This window comes from Rhagoletis zephyria, unplaced genomic scaffold (assembly GCF_001687245.7).
Source record: "Rhagoletis zephyria isolate East Lansing unplaced genomic scaffold, Rhagoletis_zephyria_1.1 Rzeph_scaffold_00072, whole genome shotgun sequence".
Lineage (NCBI taxonomy): Eukaryota > Metazoa > Arthropoda > Insecta > Diptera > Tephritidae > Rhagoletis > Rhagoletis zephyria.
The window spans coordinates 494,983-516,598 of NW_016157156.1; the positions used below are offsets into that span (position 1 = coordinate 494,983).

Sequence of the window (21,616 nt, forward strand, 5' to 3'; positions counted from 1 at the left end):
TGAGAACCTTTTTCCTCTGCCTTGAAAGGGTTAAAAAGCGTTTCATATATAATAGACTCTGCATTAAAGGGTGAAATGCTGCATTCCATTATTTATTTTCTAAGCTAAGATCCACGATTTTGAAAAAAAACTCGTGTTTTGCCTATAGTGCGTCGCCTGTGGGCATTCTTTCATATATGTATGTATGTGCCATTTCTACCGTTATATATTTTTTGTCTACTCGGTTATTCCCTGGGGAATTCATGCTTTATTTAAATTTAAAAAATTAAATTACTACACCATTTTAATTAATTAGTGTGTAGTCCAGTTTTGTTTTGTAGAAGTTTCGTTAGTACACACTTAAGTTTTTACACATTGAATATATCTGCATATTTATATATTTACGCGGTTGAAAACCGAAATAAAGCATACATGCACAGTTTCGGTTGAAACCGAAATAATGTCTAAATGCACAGTTTCCAGATGCGCAATTTCGGTGCCCCGTCTACAAAGACATAACAAGTCACACATTATTTACTCCTTGGGAAAATCGAAGAAAATTTTTAGATTTATACTTACTTTCCTCCCACATCTAAGTATCTTTTACCGGTGGTCCTACAGCATTTAAACGTTTGTTAGCCTCTCTCATAGTCTATTACCCATAAATTCTGTCATTAAGTTTGTTGAAATACTACGTCTTAAGATAAAGGAGCTACCTAAATATAAAGTATGTATCTATATGTATTTAAAAAAATTCAATATTTTAATAATTAAATTAAATTAATATTTTATTAACAACGTTTTTTTACCTGAGTACCTGAGGAAACATCAAAAGCCTAAATCCAGCATCGTCAGCGTGAGACTTTAACTTCTTAAATCTTCTTCCTGTAACCGCTTAAAAGGGTTAATCAACCGAAAGAAAAGATTATTGGATCACGAATTTCCGAGATCCAGTGTACCAATAATAGCAATACTTGGTATGGCTTGTCGGATGTGGTAACATGAAGTCGTTAAACTGAGTCCACAACGAGGAGGAAATGTGGGCTAACGCACGTCTGTTGTTCTATTATTAGAGATGCCATTGTGAAAAACGAAATCACATTAGCTTTAATCAAATGATTGGACAGTCCCCCGAGACCCCTGCAGATCCTGTGTCGCAAGGTCGAGGAGATACACGGCATTAGTCATCTCATGAAGATCGTTCCCAACGCTGGCAGAAAAAGAGATTATATTAACCGATTTCGATAATTCTTTTTCTGGTACCTCAGGCGAGGTCCCATACTAATTTGGTTTGGATCCGATCATTGGATCATGAAGAAATTAACGTTACTTCTAAATTTTTATATGAGAATTGAAGTCGGTTGTGTTTTTTGCTTAAAAATTACTTGTGTAACAATTGAGTTTTACCGAGCCCTACAAAGGAATTTATATTGCATAAAGTTTATTATTGACTTATTGAAGAGTTAAAATACAAATTTGTTAGTTACCTTAGTTGCATACAAATTTTAAAATGCGACTTCAAGTTTACACCAAAATCGATTACTTGTTTATTTAAACAATAGTCTGCGAGTGTCTTCTGCAAATCGATAAATTGTTTAGTGATGATTTCATTTTTGTGTTTTCTACAAAACCTCTGTGATCGCTAAGCATACCTTAACCTAAATTCAAGTACAAACAAGGAGAAAATATTAAAAGATAATAATTATTTTACCTTTTTTTAAGTAAATGACTGTTTATCAGACTAACAAAAGGAAGTTGAAAAGGACGTTCACAGTTTATTAAATTATCGAGGAACAACCAGCAGTTTAACAAAACTACCGGAATGTAAAGACACCCAACGTTTTAATTTATTGCATAAATTTTTCGAATTGGAAATTGATTATGAATTTATAGAAAGAAACTTACAATGAGACTATGTACCTGTGTACCTGTTTACGCCCATGCTTCCACGGGTTTGGACGGAATTATACATTCAGCCATACTCCAACGAACAATTGTCACAATAACTGCACCATGTAGTCAGAAGTCAACTTACCTTATGCGGGCGGGAGTTTACCACTTCCGTTTCTAAAATATTCTTGACAAAAGAAAAAAGGATCAATACAGCGAATTTGATTTTTAATGGATATTTTATATCCCCTTTATTTTATTTTTCTTTTATTTTAATTGTCATAATAGGTTCGACTATATCTAAACTCAATTATTAGTTTTCATTTGTGTGTGTTTTCCTACAAATCTTTTTCGCTTTTAATTTTTTATTTTTATTCATCTTTGTTGGTTTATGCCCTTCATTAAATAAATTTTTTTTTTATAATTCCATACTTTATGTACGTTTATGTATGTCTGTATTATGTTCTGGTTTGTTTGTTTGTTACTTCTTCAATTATATATTTATAATTTGTACTTTATAGGTAAACATCTTTATCGTCAATACATAGATTTTATATTTCCTCTCTTCGCGCCATAGTATGTATGTATGTATGTGCTTGTATATTTTCACGCTGTTCGATGAAAATAATACACGTGTAAGTTTATACAAATGCTGCTTTGCTTGGAATTCACTCAATCCATAACTAAGCTAATGTACGGAGACGTTTCTAACCTCACTTGCGGCACGACGTTCGACTATCAAAACAACTCTGGGCCAATATTCTTTAATACACATTTTACTTTGTGACTAATTGCATTCACATAGGCGGATTTTTACATATTTATTTTATGTATGTTTCGTTTAGCTATGCATCTTTTATGCTTTTTGTATGCACTCTATTTTGGGCATGTTTGACGTAGCAAATAAAGTCGCCGTGAAAGGATCCAATTTGTCTAGCGGTGATATTTATTGGTTTGCTTATTTCTTAAGTAAGTATGTATGTATATGTCGCATGGTTTTATGGGTTGTTTATGCTACAATGTAGGACTTATGTATTTTTTACGGAGCTATTTATTTATAAGGAATCCAATTTTCAAGCATTTTAATTACACACATATAAAGACATTTTAACCCTATAATAATGCAAGTATATGTATCTGGTCATAAAATTAAGGAGGTTTCTCTACGTACATACATTATGCATAACAGTATGGGAATTGTGTTTATATTTTGCTGTTTTTTTTAAATTTATTTTTTTCTTCAATTTCGTTTATTGATTCCGCGACCATATTGTTCGCATTGCGGGTGGAGCGCTCTACTTAATTTGTTGTTTATGTTTCTATGTATGTTTATATAGTTCATAAAACTTTAGTTTTAATTGAAAATAAAAAAAACGAATTTTTTGCACATTTATCGCTTCTAATTTAAAAGGTGTCAAGGCTGTAAAATTTCTGTATCATAAACGTATTATCCATTCGTTATGATCAGACACCATACATTTTACTTTTAATCGTTTCTAACTACAATTGCCAAATGATAAATGCAGATTCTCACAATTTCCAATTTTTTTTAAATTTGTTTTTATTCGTTCATGCCGTGTAACATAAAGCGTACAAATCTTTTAGGGGATACTTATAAAAATACTGATCATATACATATTTATGTATGTGTTTGTACATACATATGTATGTATGTAAGTAATTAATTTACCTACTGATTCCTTTTCTCGCAGTTCCTATTTTAACTTCTACCCATGATTCTTATATTTTGTTCCTTTTTTTGTATCACAAATATCAAGTTTTAATATTTAATTTTACTCATTAGAATTATCTTCCTTATTAGATGTTTGTCTTAAGTAGAGACAAATGCAAGATTTACTTTTAAATTTTATATTCGCCCTTTTTTTTACTTCTTTATTTTAAATTTTAACCTGATTGTTAGGTATATAACTAAAAACGATGTACTAAATTGCGTTAAAAATTTTTTTTGTGGCCAATAGGCCGTCCCATCTTACAAGCAAAAAAAAATAAATAAATACAAATGCTGTATACCCCTAAAGTAATTTTGCAAATCCAGTTTCAAATAAATGTTCCTGAAATGATCCCAACATGGTTCTGAGCTAGCCCCGAAATAGTTGTGAACTAGCTAGTTTCCACATGGTCCTTAAGTTGACCCAAAATGATACCGAACTAGGCCTAGAATAGGTCCATAACTAGCCCGAAAATTTTCCTTAAAGTCTCGAAATTATCCCGAACTAAGTAGTTCCCAAATTAACGTAATACAGCACTGAGCCAATCCCGAAACGATCCTGAAATAACCCTGAACTAATCCAGAAATGTTATTAGTACACACAAAAAGCAATTACAGATTTTCTGCTCAGTTAACGCAGTTTACCCATACCGAGAGCTATGATCTTTCCACATCAAACTCCTTTTTCCGAAATTGTCTCCACGAGACAAGAACATTGATATATCATACTTTAAGATGCGACTGTAGATCCCGAGCAACATTCGGCAAAAATATTTTACGGCTCAAGGGGTACGGGGAACATTATCTTTTTTGTAGGGTCTAGTGGTCATTGTACCTCAACATTTTAACGAATTTTGTTATTTTTTGCACTTTCTAAAAGTGCTCAACACCCAAGTATTCTCAGATGATCTGAAGACGCGGTTTGGAACATGGATGCATACCTTACACCAAGGACCGGCTGTACTTTATCGATCATATGTTATATGCATGATATCGAAAACGCCATAATGATGTTTAACTGGGAGGTAGTGATAACCGGACATTAAGCAAACAGTCCTTAGATTTAACAAAGCGCTATTATCACGGCTGCACAGGTCGCCTTCTTAGTAATCAGTTCGGTGTTATGAGTACAACTGAAAAGCTTGATGTAGAGTTGCCGCCTTATAGCCCATTTAAGCATACTTGCACTGCTTTACCATTTTTACGTAGAAATCAAAAACCAACAGACTTCTACGTATGTAATGCTGTGCGTTGGGTAACAGCTTACACGCGAAGCTCATTTAACAGATTCCTTATGTGACAACTCTCATGCAACGCTAAGTATGCATAACAGAGCCTTTAGCCTTACAACATATAAGTAGACGACGAAACTAGCCAATGCTACCAAGTTTTTCCGTTTCAATACAGGCAATGCCATGCAATATTCGATACGAATTGACTCTCGAAAAACGACTTGCCTCTACACGACACTCTCAATGAGGCCGATTGTACTATTGTATCCTACACTATTGCGACAGAATCAAGTGCTGATTTGCTTATGGATTTCTTGTCTTTAAACCAGTGATGGGAATTTTCACATTTTCTAAAAAAACTGCGAGCTGCGACGTCTCGACACCTACTCACCCCAGTCGGGTCTACATAACCGAAACGACCCAGGACGCAACAGCATTTGAAAAAAAAATATAATAATCACTCTTATAGTTTTCGTCGGAACGAATATTGACCGCGCGGAAGATCGTGTCACTGGTGTCGATTTCGATAACTATGTATATAACAGACAACAGCANGATCTAAACAGTATGAACTCATTGCTGTGAACTCTATAAGGTTAGTGAGAAACACCGTACAAACAGTGAGATTCATAGTTAGTTTTGAAATCAATGTTTAGCTGCAGTGTACTCATTTGATTTCAAATATGGCATTGATATACTCTTCCGAAATCAAGTCAAGCGAGTGAAAAATGCTGTAATGAAAAGCAAGTCGAGCAATCGAATGACACCCATTGACTTCAAACAATTAGTAGAGAATTTTGAAAAAAATTTATATTGATGAAGTATTTTTTTAAATATATTAGGTTTACTAAATTATTTAATTATCCACCTGATGTACATTTATATAACTAGTCTACAAAAGAAATGCAATGTTACCTCAGAAGACATCGGAAAAATAAGTTGATTTATTATTTAAAAACAGTTGCTGTTGAAAACTAACAGATTTGCACAAAACTGTGCTTTTTTTATACCCGCCAGCAAAAGAGCTCAAGAACTTTACCGAATCTGAGCAAAGGTACACAAAAGAGAAATGTTTACAAATTATGAGAACGTTAACTGAGAATTCTGACAGGTCAACGGAACCACAAATTACGGATACACCTTTGTTACCTTCAGACAACTTTGAGCTGTTTTCAGGTCTTCTTAAACAACCTACCTTTGTGAGCAGAACTGATAAAGCTACTGCAGAGCTGCGGCGATATGAAAATATTGAGGTATATTTTCATACGGACTTCGATATAATTAATTGGTGGGAGGTACACAGATGCAAAATGCCGCTGCTGCATAAACTTAGTCGTCGAGTAATAGCCACTCCTTCAACTAGCGCATCGTCAGAAAGAGTTTTTTCTTCTGCTGGAAATGTTATTTCTGACAAAAGATGCCACCTTTTGTCAAATGACGATGCCCTTAACCAGTTGATATTTTTGCATTATAATATGCAGTTAGGAAACCAATAAAATTAACAAAAATTGTCTTTACACATGTTTTTTCTTTGATACTTTCATTACAACAGTTATGCCATGCACTTGTTTTTCAAATCAAGCACTTGTTATTTGAATCGAGCACTTGATAGTGTGAATTACTCACTCAACCGACAATGTTTTTTCAATGCTATCGCACGTTATGTTTGGAAATAAATGAGTGCGAGTGTGTGCAGATGTGAAAAGAAAGCGAGTGACTTAAAATGTAATTTGAGTGTATCCATGCAGCTCTCTGGTATATAATAAAGAAAGCATGTTTGCTCAAAAACCAAAAATACAATGGAAATTAACACACAATTTCAATCAAATTTATCGATAAATTGTAGTGTCGCCGCAATATGGTGACCACAGACCGATTTAGAGTTTAAGTGAAGTTTATGTCGACGCACAGTAGTCGGAAAAACCATGTTTTACGCGAAAAAGGCATATTTTAAAACTGTGATAACTATTCTTATTCAACGAACTCAAAACTGATTAGGATTTTCAATAGTATCTGCTGACCAAGCCGTTGAATCCGTTTAATTCAACGAGTTCGATTGTGGCACGTTCTAACAGTTATGAGATGATAGATTTCTTTACAATTTTTCAAGGAAACTTTCAATTATAACAGTAATTGCTGGTTTGGTGTCATTTCTTAAACATGGAAAATAATGATTTCATATGAAATATTACATAATAAAACTTGGTTGCTAAATTATCAACACCCTAATAACACGGCTTATTTCTCAAGAAATATTTTCTTCAAAAAGGTATAACTAATAAGTAGAGCCGAGTAGGATCTTAATTCCTTTACCAAAAACTAACGCAAAGGTACCTTTAACCCTGGACGTGCTTCGTTAGTCGATTCGACTAACAAAAATCTTGTTTCGCTTCGTACCTCTCTCTGAAGTCATTTACCATTTTGTTTATTATATGTAACAGAGAAAATAATATGTATTTAATATTTTGTTTATGTGTTTGAAAAACTATAAAGAACTAAAATTCATAAAATGTATTTTCGTTTTTAACTCTTTTATGTTTGTTATTTCAAATCAAAGTTGGTGTTAGTCGTTTCGACTAACAAGCCCGCAGACAGGGTCAAAAGAGCGAAGCACTTCCAGGGCTAAGAATCTACGAAAGGAGACCCGCGCATACTCGCGCCAAAAAGAGTGGCGAGCACCACTTAGAAGTTGTTCCAAATAACATAAACCGTATTAAAATATTAAATATTAATATAATGTATTCTTTATTTAGCATCATATCATTTATAAGAGGTGTCTTAAAAACTGAAGCCAATTTTCAAAAATCCAATAAAGAATTTAATATGGCGTCCGAGAATTTAAAAAATTACAGATTTCCTTTTTTAAGTTCGCTCATTACAAATTTCAAACTAGTTTTTGAAATTTCCAAAAACTCAAACCTGAGTAACTTTATTTAAAAATGAGAAAACTGAAGTTTTTGAAAATTACAAATTTTGTATAAAATAAAAAAATCTTTAAAAAACTGTTGCGGCCTAGATCAAATTGTCTGGACTGAACACATAGCATACGGCCCCAACAAGCCCTAATTAATAAATATAATAATGAATAAAATTCTGCTAAACAAATATATTGTGTTACTCAATTGAAAATGACAGTTAATTTGACAGCTGTCAATCGAAAAAGTTGGAATGTGATACAGAACTCGAGATCTGTGAGCCTTAAAATATAGTACATACGTTTAACTCTTGGGAAATTTTCGTTATTTCTAATTGACAGCCCCTTCGACAGTCGTAAACTCTTTAAAGTTTTAATTTGACACAAATTCGTGATTAGCATATTTGCTTATTTTTAGAAAAATTCACAGTTTATTTGACAGCTGTCAACTCTCAAAGTTTTAATTTGGCATAAAATTCGTGATCAGAATGTCTAAAAACCTAATCAGAGGCATTTCTAAAATCACTGTCTTATTTTTAGAAAAATACACAGTCCATTTGACAGCAGAAAACTGTCAATGTTTCAATTTGACATGAAATTCGTAATCAGCATGTCAAAAAACGCAATCAATGGTATTTTAGAGAAACTGGCAATTGATTTCACAGCTCAACTGTCAAACCATAAATTTTATAGCATAAGCGGATTTAAAATTACAACAATACTACGATCCCGCAGTTTTATTATAATCGTAACAGCCCTTCTAATTATTCGCGTAAAACATGGCTTCTCCGACCACTGTGCTACATTGGCGAAAATATGACAACGACGTTGATGACGACAATCATAATATGGTCGGACGGGCTATATTACGTGCGTGCTTTATAAGTATGTATTTTCGATTAAATTGATACCAAATTAAACATTTATCGCACTCCAACTCTAATTGATGAAAATAAAATTTGGGTTTAATAATAATAATAGATTGGCGCTTAAACATATGTTAGTGTGAGTTTTTATTGTAGATTGATAATTTTTTTTATCACAAATCGATTTCAATTGCATTTATAAACGCCACACTGTTGTCTATTTCGCAAGAATAATCAAAATTAAATTATACATTTCAATGGGAATTCAGAATGTATTTTTATTCTTAATTGAGAGCAGCGTGCACACGTACATATACGATGAAATAACGGTACAACAAACTAGTTTGCTTTTTTTCATGCCGTTTTTGGAACTTGAAAAAAAATGTCGTAACGATTACTTAAAGCATAAATGGCAGCAACATCATTAAGAATGGCGCACAGCACACTTCAAGAAATGATTTTTTTAACTTCACTAGAACATACCTCTCGGCCATACCCAAATCCGACCAATATCTCAACAAAAATTTTTTTTCTAATAGCGGCCGCCCTTTGGCGGGCAAAGGTGGTATATGTATTTGCGCCATGAGAAAGCATCTATCGGACGAAAGCGGCCTTAAGGTGTAGGTCCTTCCACAAGTTGTTTTGTTTTTGATATTTTCAAATAAGCCATAGTGCATAGACCTGACTTTAGAGCCTTACTGTAGAATATACAAAGGATATCAGTATCACTTAGGACCAAGGCACATTGAACAGGTAGTGCCAGTAGAGCAGCTCATTTGAAATTTTTCAAATTATTTGATCTCGAAAATGTCAAATATGTCAAACATTTTCAAAAAAATTCTAAAAAATCTGATTAAAAAGTTGAAAATTTTGATGAAAATTTGCTGAATTTTCGCAAGTTTTGCACCAAGTTTAGGAATTATATTTTTTTTTGTTTTTTGTTGTCGAATGAACCATATTTTTATACAAAATTGGCGGAAAAATATTAGAATAAAAATTGTCTCATATATTGTGAAAAATTTGCTGTGCCAATATTTTCCTCCGGCAAGTGTACGTTAAAAATGCGTACATATCGTGGAAAGGCACATTAGATTTGTTTCTGTACAAAGCAGATGCACGTACATACGAAATAGATATGTTTCTATTTCATCTGACACACAGATAGAATAATCTAAGTTTAGTTTATTTCGTTTTCAAAGTACGTATTTTTAAATAGTTAAATAAAGACTGTGAATTTGACAGACATACGCAATTACATATGTGTTATTGCCAGCTTCAATTCACGAAGAATGGTCAACGGAGGGAATTCCGAAAGTTCTCTTGAAGCTATATACAATAATGGTCCATGGTCGACGTAAGGATACGGAGATGCGGGACGATGCGACGCACATTTGAACTGAGGGTTCCAAAATGGACGAAGGAGTAGAAGCTGCACTTTACTGCTCTTAGCGAGAATTTGAAAGTCCTTTAAGCTACCAGACCCCTGTAGTCTTTTCAAGCTTTTGTTAATAATAAAGCGCGAGTGGATACATTTTTACATTGCCAGTCAGGCAGACAATCGGGCTCTTCACTCTCATATACTACCACCTATAGTAAAGCCTTCGGGGGTACAACGGTGTTAATGGTAACGAAAAGATTTACGGGCTAATCAAAGGGGGTGTTCCTTCTGGATGCCTCACTAGCGGCGGACGAAAATAAAGTTGTCATTGTGTTTCTGCCATAAAAAACTGCTGCTCACAAAAATACTATCGCCGCTAGGAGTCGGCGTAAAAATGTAGGTCCCTCCCCTTTGTGGCAACATCAAGGCGCTCTCGACAAAATTGGAGAAGAAGACGGCCGAACATTAACATATTGTGTAAGCGCCAATCTATTATTATTATTATATTTCTTACCAGTTATTAATAGGAAAAACGGACTCAAGACTACTAGAAGAACTTCCCTGAAGAAAAAATCCAAACCAGTTAGAAAAAATACTAGTTCATTAACTAGTATGTGCCTACCAGTCAAACATGTCGAAGAATTAAGGCGATCAGCGGCCTTTGAATTGCCAAAGCCAAAAATAAAACGCAATTAATTGCTTTTCTTACAAATGTCGGCTGTGGCGTCACGTGAATCCTACTGGTTCTGGTTCTGAAATCGCAGGTTCGAGGCCGCTTGGAGGTGGTTAAGATTTTTAAAGTTAAATAAATGTAAGTAAAAATAATTTATTCAATTTATAAATAAATAACAAATTTGAAAACGCGAACTAGTTCGGCTGAAATGCAAACCGGTAGAATTCTAGTTCACAACTAGTAGCTTTCCCTGCAGGATTATTATTGGGCACAGCTTTCAGCAAACAAATACTAGCACTATTTGGTGGAGTTCAGCTACAGCGCCTACAATGAGCAATCGACAAATGTATCTGGCAACTCGACGGGCGCTCTTTCAGTTTACATATGTGAGTCCCGTCCCCTACTGGCCAGCCAGCATAATCTAACCCAACTACATAATTCGGTTCATAACTAGAAAGATCATACTTTGGACTGCGTATTATTCGTTTATGGGAATGATTCTCTATACTAGCGTAAGAATAAAATAAAAACTCGGCCTCTATTCGCGGCGTTTGTGATCAAATGATTACTCGTTTCGAATCACATCGGATAAAATGACAGTTGTTTTGTGCCCTATATACTTTATATCCAATATTGTAATTTGGGTCTTGATATATGATAACATTATTAACGATCTATTCGCACCCGTTCTGTGCAGAGATGAATATTGTCTTGTTGAAACAATCACTTAATTTCCCCAGCAAGCTGGTATCGTGTATTGGGTTCCAGACAATGCTTTGCCACTAAATACATTTTTTTTTAGTATGGAGAATGCAGTCGCAAAATTTGAAACAAACATTTTTGCAAGAAAATTAGTGAAAATGTTATTTATACCCGTCTATTGAAAATCAAATAAAGCTTCAAAGCAATTCAGTTTTATGTATGTATGTATTTACATATGTATATTTCCAGGAGAAAAACTAAGGCTTAAATAATTAAGTTAATTTCTAATAAGTAACAAAGTAGGCATATTTGTAATTAAAACCAAAAAGAAAAACTTATTTTTTATCGTCAGGCGTTTTTCTCCACATTCTCTGAGCAAAATCTTTTCGCTACGAGTACTTTGTGCTCGCATGCGGAAGTCATTCTTTCAGACCACAAAAAATTCAACACAATTTCAAATCTCACCTCTTAAATATAATAAATGAAAACGTATGTGATTATGTACAACTTATAAATAGCTTTTACATTTTAAAATAATCAATTGTTATACAACATCGAGGCTTATAAATTTAGATCACTTATTATACAGTTGGTAAGTTTACAAGTTAAAATTATTACAACTTAAAAAAAAAAAACGTTGTACTTCAACGGAAATCATTAGCGTATTTAGGTTTATTTATAAATTATAAATAAGTCGATTCACCTGAAAGGACAAAATAATAATAACAATCAAAATCACACAAAAGACTGAGGGCAAGGCAACAGCAACACTGTTATATAACAGAAACAAACCAAAAAAAAAAAACCCAAAATCAAATAAATGCAAATTTAGTTTTTACCACCACCAAGGACTAAGAAAATAAAAAAAAAACACTATATTTTAAAAATTGTTTACGTCTGATATAAAAGTTTGCAGAAAAATAGGAATTCCCTCAAAAACTTCGCAGTCCACCACACTAACCTAGAAACAAAATTGGAAATCACAAAGGTCTGGAAAGCCATACATCTTAGAAATGTCAAAATATGTATTAAATATACTCCCGAGAGCTCAGTGTTTTTCAAATCTTCGCGTTTAACGGGGTACCAGCAGATGTTCTGTTCATAGATGTCTTTTCTGCGATTAAAATTAAATGTTTAGTACTCGTAATGCAATAGTATCAGCTGATAAAAGTTTACGTGTCTGTATTTACTGCCAAACTGCACTCCAGACATTAGCCAGCCCTCTGCTCTACTACTTCCAGACTAGTTGGGCAATACAAGTCTCTATAAAATGATGTTGGAAAACCAAACGTACTTCAATATTTGTTTTAATCTGGGTGCCAGGTTACCCGAGAGTACCTGGTAATGACACATCTGACCATCTGGCTAAAAAGTGCAAAGACCACGTATTAATTGATCTGCAACAAGTTAACACACTCCCACTTTAGGCCATCGGAGCCACTATCAGAAAGTTAACGAAAAATGTAAGCATAATCCTAGTTGTGGCCTTTTTTTTATGTGGCATCACTCAATTTTTCTTTCCGTTTGAAATCAACTATAAAAATAAGTATATAATTTTGCGCGCGTAGTCCCAAAGACACTGACTTGCCATTCGAGAGATCCGAGCGCAATTTTATTTTTACCTTTTTATTAATTTTTTTAAATTTAATTTTCCTTTAATTGGTACAGTTTATTGTTTTTAAAAGAAAAATATATATATTTAAATTAAATTTCATTTTTTGAAACTTATTTTAATATTCCTTCTAATTGGTTTTTTCTTAATTTTCAGATTTTATTGTTAAAAAAATATATACTAATTTTTAATTAAATTTTTGTTTCTTTTTTAATTTAATTCTATTTTAATATTTAGATTTCTTGGTGTTAAAAAGAAAAATATAAATTTTTAGTTTCATTTAATTTTTTTAATATCTTTCTTAATTAAATTTTCTTTTAAGTTTTATATTTTACTGTCTATAAGTCTTTCCTAAGACAACTGTCAATTCTGGCAACTATCTTTCGAAAGACTTATTGAAAGATTTGCTAACGAGGAGGTGTTAGCGCTATTCAGTTTCTTTTAGCAATAAGTTTTCTAAAAATTAAGTTAAATTTGAAAAATATATTTTTTAACAATAAAAATTAAAAATTAAGAGAAGTTAAATTAAAAAAAGAAAAGAATGAAATTTAAAAAAAAAATATATATTTTTCTTTTTAACTCTGCTTTGGTAACCATACTTAAAGTTGCTGGGAAGATAACCATACATACATACATATGTGAGACGTATCATAATTTGCTTGCCTTGATTTTATGGTAATAAACATTTTATGAAAAATATTTTCAAAGATATGGAGACTCTAAATATTTATTTATTATTTAAATGCATTTTATTTAAAAATATTTTTCACTTAAAATGGAAATACCACCGATTTCCATCTTCATTTCGCGAAAGAGAGAGCGAAAAGTTTAAAAAGCATACGTCTCGTAGACATAGGTTATCAAAGCAGGGTTAAAACAATAAAATAAAAAAATTAAAAGAAAAAGCCAAAATAATTCCGCTGCGCGAGAATTCGAACCTCGGATCTCTCGAATAACACGCCAGCGCTCTGCACTTGGCCATTGCTACTGTTGGCGCAGCGTAAGCGAAATTGAAAATTATCCTCATTGAGGAACATTCATTAAACGATCTGAGTGCGGCTGTAGGTATTGCAAAAAAAATCTTGAAATTAAAAATTTTACGGGAAGATTGAAACCCAATTACAACGACTGGGAGTAAAGTGTGATTTTCATTATAACTGGATTTATGTGCCATATGTTCAAAAAATTACGAAAATGTGTTATGTCCATGTACATGTACATATGTATGTCACATACCCTGCAGTAATAAGGCGGTCAATTTTCCGTAAAATACCAGTACTTCACTGGTTAAAATTTGACTGGTCAGCTTTCGACCAGTTCCCAAGGAATTGGTCTAGAGATAAACGAAAAGTACAGTTTGGCAGTAACAGAGTGGTCTTGTCTTGCAATTCAATAAAAGAAATTTAAATAACACCACACCCTGTAAATGTCCCAATCGCTTGCTCTGGCGTTGATTCAAAGCGAACATTTGCATGCGGGGTTGTAGGTCAGTGCGCAGAGATGCTTGCCACTATTTGTTAGCTTTCAGGAGGGTCCGGGTTCAAATGCCGTCTGAGGCAACATGGTTAAAAAATGATAAAATAATTTTTTTTTGTGTTTCCGAAATATGAAAAGGCATCTGTGAAATGCAGAACGCAATCGTACTCCAACGAAAAAAATCTGCAAAACTGGACTAGTCCAGGACTATCTTACGGTCAGTGTTGAGTGGACTGGTCATTTTCCAATGTCACGCCAATGCAAAAAATAGCAGTTAAAACCAGTGGAAGGGGAATTATGAGGGACTAGTGCTGGTAACAATACGGACTATCTGAGGGCTAACCTAGGGTGAGTCTGAATTCCTGCAGGGTATGTACACATATAATATACAAATATATGTACCTTATCCAGTGTTACCCGACCATACATGCATACATCTACATATACTTATTAATATTTAAAAATGTGAGCCTGTATATTATCTGTATGTAAGTATGTACTTATGTATAAATCTCAACTAAAATAATGTCTTAACTCAAAAGAAAAAGTTAAGTCTTTAAAGTAACTTGTTATCATTCATAACGGTAAAAAAATGCAGTCGTTTGTGGTTTATCCGTGAGAAATTGAAAACTTTACATTTTTAAATTTATTTATATTATATTATTTGTATTTTATTTTTCATATTTATTCTTTTTTATTTTTGTGTCTTCCTTTCACTATTCGGTTTTAACGTTTAATTTTTCTCTTTTTATTTTTCAAAGCTTGCAAATATAATAACAGAATGTTTTAAACCTACATGAGGTAGTTAGCTCTAATCTTCGAATAGTAAATTACTATATTAAGGCTGATATGCAGCTCTCAAGAAAACGGTCAAGAAAAAAATTGCCATTATTTCGTGTGTTTCCAAGGAATTTTAACAACTGATAATTCACCAGTCTGTTTCCTCGCTCTTCCTCAAGAAATAATGGAATGGAATATATTTCTGTTGCAAGCATGGGTTTAGAAAACCGTAGTAAAAAGCGTCGAAAATTTCTTAAGAACTGCGTACTGCCTCAAGAAAATTTTACACAAGAAAATTTCTTAGCCATTTCTTGTGCGTCATTTTATATGGATTTTTTGCTTTTCTTGAGAGCTGCATACTGGTCTTTAACATTCAATTTAAAAATTGTAATTAAAAAGTAGTATTGCATATGAATCGGTTAATTAACAAAGGTAATAAATAAGTATTTTTTCGATGTGAAAATTTTTATGTAGTTTGGTTCGCTTAAAGGAGCTCTGTTGAACTGCATCAAATTTTTCATATCGAAAAATGCTGACTTATTCCCTTTGGTAATTTACCCATTAATATAACCAAAGCAAAAATTAAAATACTTCTTTAAAAGTATATCTAAAAATTAATGAGGCGTATTCTTGTTTTCGTACGAATCGAAAATTAAAATTTGTTTATAGAAAATTATAGGAAAATTGTATGATTTTCGATTCGTGTGGAAACAGTAATACTGGGAGTACGGGAAGAGCTGTAATCTAAGACAAACAGCAACGAATAAAATTAATCGAAGTGTAGACCAAACTAAATGACATGCATTTGCAAAGTTGTACTAAAAATTTTATTAGAAGGTTGCGAATTTTTAAGCAACTTTATTGAATTTTCCTGAGTTTAGAAAATAAAGTTTTATGTGTATTGTTCTAGTAGTTTAAATTAAAAAAAAAATTAAAAAATTTCCATACATTGTGAAATATCTTTTCCACAATACTTTTTTTCAGGCAGTGTATGTAATTTGACATTTGCTCAAAAAAGGATTGCGGCGATTGCTGTACACCGGGAGGAGCAAAGCCAAAGAAAAGTTGTTCGCGGACAAAGGACGTCGAAACAAATGTTTGTTTCTTCACAAGAACGGGTCGTGTGGGTATAACTAGTGGCATTTGAGGAACGTAGAATACAATTCTGAGTGGTACGCAATAATTTTAGTGGCAACAGCCTTAGATGAATGCAGGAAAAATAATATGAGCAACATCTCAGGAAGAAGCTATTGACGCTTACGGAAACTCCGTTTTTGAGGTACCGACTACACTGTACGAAAAATTTTAATTGTAAATTCAATTCGGGCGGAGCCGAACATTAAATACCCGACGCAAGTAATAAATATATGTTTTTCACCTTTCCTAAAGCTACCGCTACATGGCAAGCCGGGGTGTATAAATTTTGAATAAATTAGCGTCTTTAAGGCCCTTATTATGAGCTGCATTCGATTTTCGATCTTCGCTGGCTATCGAAGATCGAAGATCGAAAGTGAAATTCGTATTATGAGCTATGCAAGCGTGTCGAAATTTTCGTTGAGTATCGAATTTTCTGTCGAACAGAATTTTNAAGTGTTAGAAAATTGTGAAAAATGTATGATTTTGTATATGTTTTCTTACATTTTGGCGGCTAGACACTAATTTTAAACAATTTTTATTAATTTCATGCAGTTCTAACATCGTGAATACTAAACACAAGCTCGAAAGGCTGGTTTTACTTGTGAAAGAAAATCCCAATACTTTGTTGGCACGATCTCTGAGAACAAAATCGTAGCGCTGTTGATAGTTTTAAAATATTTTAAATAGATTTGGCTCACAAACGCCTCTTTAGATGGTCGGAACTTTTTAATGAATCTGTAGACAAATTTCTTAAATATATTTTATATCAAAATATATTCGAAAGACTAATAAACTTAAACTCTCTTAAACATTTGCTACTCCTGGCCAGTTTACTAAGCTCTCATCCTCTGACGAATCGTTGAACCAGAACTCGTTGTACTCATTTTACCACGTTTTTATAAACTTGCTTTCTTTTTTACTTCATTTTAATTAGAACAAATTTACATAAATATGTATAAGCACACTATTTAGTTTGCTCGATTTGTAAACAAAGCTTCTCAGCGGTGAAAAATATACTATTGTGAACAACCTAAACGAGCGAAATTCACAATAGCGCTATTCTTCATCGAATGAGCGCCATAATACCAAATGAAAATTCGTTCGCTCAGCACTTTCGACCACAGTCGAAAATCGAATGCAACTCATAATAGGGGCCTAAATTTCGAAATATTGAAGTTTCAAGCATTTCTGAAATTTACCGTTATATGAAAAGCGACCGTAATTTTAGTTCGATTGCATAATTTTCAACGTTTTGCTTTTATGTGGCAAGCACAATAATCATACCGAGTTTGGTACAAATCGGTAGAACGGTTACCGAGGTACCTATGTATATATGATCATAAGTGGGCGGTGCCACGCCCATTTTCCAAAATTTTATCATAAACGTATTTCTTGAATTATCGATTTTAGAAATTTTCGGCCATTTGGTATGCTGTACCAAGGCCAACAATTGTGCCAAGTTTACAAGAAATTGGTGCAACCATAAGTGGGCGTGGCTACGCCCATTTTCCAAAAATTTATAATATTTATTTTTCGTCTAAATATTATTGCAAATATCAATTTTGAGTGAATAATCTTCAGTATTTACTAAAATGTCGCAATTTTCGTATTTCTGAAAATTACCGTTATATGGGAGGTAGGCGTGGTTAAACCAAATGCTTAAACTTTTGATACATGATTCAAATAGTTGTGGTGGATAAAAAACCAATTGAACATCGATATGGAAACTAGTTTCTATCCGTACTGGGTAGTGTTAAGTTGATTTCAAAAGAGGCCTGTGCAAATCACTTCCTTCTTTTAGTTTTTCGCTGAGACGACGCCGCGATGGTTTCAACTTAAAAATGGCTAACAAAGTGATTTAACTCAAAAATCAGATCGGGAAATATAACTGCTTGTGGATCGAACAGATTCAACACAATTAATATAATAGTAGTTTTTTAGTTAGCGTATATAATCATGAAGACAAAAAATATTTGCATCAATTGGACGTAAGTCCTATGAACTGATTTATACAAAAAAATCGTCCTAATTGTTTTTTAAGTAGATCGCACTTTGGATCTGGGTGTGCGATATGTAAATTAAAATAGTCCTATTGATCTGAAAAAAAAATTAAGGGCCCTTTTCTCAAGTAGCTCTTAAAATGTATCTGCCTATCAAACACATTTTTTGAGAACAAAATTTGTGTTAAAGTGCAGATAAATTTTAAAGAAAACCCGTTTTAATTCTTTTAAATTTTTGAATTATTGACCTTTAAGATTGAAATCTTATAAAGTTGTTTATAGGTACATACTTACATACATATGTAGAAGCAAATCTTTGGACTTTTGGCAAAAAAATTTATAAAATTTAAAAGATTTAATTTTACTTCAATAAAAATCTTAATATTTCAGTTGATATTTAATTAAGTGCGTACTTTTAAATTTAAGTCGGAAAAGTTGCTTAATAATTGAAAATCCGTAAGTTTACTTGAAATTACTTAAGTTGAGTTAGATTGTTTCTCAAAAGTCCACAAATAACTAAAAAGTGAGTATTTCTTAGGCGCAAATCTTATTCATTAACTTAAGAAAAATATAATATAATACTTATGTTAGGTTTGCGATGATGATGATGATGATGACGACTTACTTATCGGGTTATCTGATTAAATGGTTATTTTTTATTTAGTTTTCAACCACTGATATATGAATGGTAAGTTTAGTTATCATTAATAAAAACAATGTGGGTATTTACATTTGCACGGTTATCTGGTTAAAAATTATTATTCTATAGTGTATTTGATTGTTGTTTAACTGAATAAAAAAATATAACCCACATAACCAGATAACCTAATAGCCAGGAAAGTGTAAACACCCACAATGTTTAGTATACACGCCTTCTTGGTTATTGAGTTATCTTGATAAGTGGTTATATTTTCTATGCAGCTTCCAAAAACGCTATAATAATAATAGTCAATAACCAGATAACGCGAGAACCTAGAAGCTATGAATACCTAAAATAATAAAAATAAAAAATACACTGAAGAAAATAACCACATAGCCCAGATAACCTTATAGTCAGTAAGGTGGATTTTTGATGTTTATGGAAATCAATGTTGGTGGATTAAGGTAGAACAATATAAGAAATAATATTAGCGAAACAATGGATCGATCGCCATTAAGGTTACCTTTTTTTGTTTTCTGAAGTGATTGTTTTCAATATTTTTTTTTTTGTTTTCTTAGCATATTAACGTAAAATTATGCTTTTGTAATTTTATAAAAATTGTTCAAATTGCAAAATATTTTTAGAATGTTTTAAAAACCAAATTTAACACTGAAGAATAATAACACCGGCACACAAAAAAAAATTATTGTGATGTGCATTTGACCGGACCCACCTATGGTTATACATTTCGACCCGCAGAATCCGAATCCAAGATTTCGAGAAAACTTCAAAAACCCAATTTTTATCGCAGATTTTCGCTATTTTTTACGGTTTTTTGTTTAAGTTTTCTCGAGATCCAGGAGGTATATTGGCCAAATTGACTTCAAATTCGGATTCTGCGGGTCGAAATACATAGTAGGTCAGGTCAAATGCACATCACACTAATTTTTTTTTGTGTGCCGGTGTAATCTACGACCAGATAACATAATAACACGAAGGGGTTAAGGCCAATATTGAGCCTTATGAATAAAAACTTAGCAATTGCTTTTTCTTAAAATTCCAGACTTTTTACTCGATTTATTCAAATAAATTTAAGTAAAAGGTTTGAAATTTTAGGGCATTGAGGCCTGGAAAAATTTTTCATAGACTAAATCAAATTGAATAAATAAATAAAAAGAACAAATTTTCAATCATGCGTACTAATAGTGCGCCATTTCGGTTGAAAGTCCTATTTTTATGTAATTTAGGGGTTTTGACAACATCGATTAAATTAACAAGCAATAATTCTTCAAAACTCAATAGAGACTAAAAAAAATATTTCATAGACATTTTGATAATTTATACAAAGTTTCGAGGCTTACGGAGATAACCCATATGAAATTTTTTCTTTTTTTTTGTGGAGTCGGCACGTAATCACAGTTATTGATTTATTTAAAAGTTCTCTTTAACATCAGCTATCATTTTATCATTTATTTAACTGGATTCGAAACGATCAGGAATACCTGGTTCGGGCCCAGGAGTAAGGGAAAAATGATGTGAATTAATACTAGTTTGGTTCCTAAACGTTTTTGGAAAAAAATCTGGTAAAACTTCAAAAGGAAAACTGTTCTCAACGAAAAAAAGCTGTCAAACACAACGTAAACTTCAACTTTTTGTAACATAGTTGTTTATTATCACTTGGTGATTTGTAAAATTATGCACAAATATGTACGCAAGTAAATACAAATACTTATGAAGCCTGTCATTTCTTCGTTACGACATTTTTAATAACACAATCGTAGTTATGTTTTTGTTCTCCAGACGCCACTATCCAATTCCTATGTAGAATTGCTTGGTGATTCCGCAAATCGAGTAAATTTTTTTTATGGATACGTTTTTGAGATATTTGCAATTTGCCGTTATTCAGCTTAAAAAAAGAGTGGTTCCACTGATCACGTATATCTTACGTACCAATTGAACAATCGTTATACGAAATACGGCAAATGAAAGCCAATGAAATTCTCCCTAAACCGCATATACATATGTACATGACTTTTCGATAGGCCTGATAGTTTCTGAGAAATTAATTAATAACTCCAGATTTTTTTTATTTATTTTTGATAAAAAAATTAAAAAAAACTCAAACTTTAACAGGGGAAAAATATAAAATAACGCCTGTTATATTTTCTTAATTTTTGTTAATTAATTTCTCAGAAACTATCAGGCCTATTGAAAAGTGATGTATATACGGCTTATGGAGAATTTCATTGGATTTCATTTGCCGTATTACGATTGTTCAATTGGTTCATAAGATATACGTGTTAAGTGGAACCACTTTTTAAGCTAAGTAACGGTAAATTCCAAATATCTCGAAAGCGTATCCATAGGAAAAAATGTTAATTAGATTTTCGGAATCCACGAGCAATTCTACATATAAATTGGATAGTGGCATCCATAGAACATTATTGCTGTAAACTAGTGTAACATGAAAATTCAGGTGTGTTTTTTGTGTTTTTTTTTAATATTTAGACTTTCCACTTTGACAACACAGAATAGCTGTTGGTTTGACACAATACCAGCAAAAGTTCTTCGGGTAAAATCTTGCAACTTCTGACAAGGAGAGAACTGC

General features: G+C 32.6%; 1 protein-coding gene across 3 annotated transcripts in view; it reads left to right on the forward strand.

The window, feature by feature from the left end:
• Positions 1-16,599, forward strand: part of LOC108372091 (putative nuclease HARBI1) — a 24,240-nt gene extending 7,641 nt beyond the window's left edge. For 2 of the 3 annotated variants that reach the window (XM_017627745.1, XM_017627758.1), the window contains one exon: positions 16,216-16,599. In XM_017627745.1, the coding sequence (XP_017483234.1) occupies positions 16,216-16,364 (149 nt within the window). In that variant the 3' untranslated portion in view covers positions 16,365-16,599. Of the gene's footprint in view, positions 1-2,390; positions 4,848-16,215 lie in introns of those variants that run through there. The other variant, XM_017627751.1, reaches the window with a different exon arrangement.
• The last annotated feature ends 5,017 nt before the right edge of the window (positions 16,600-21,616 follow it).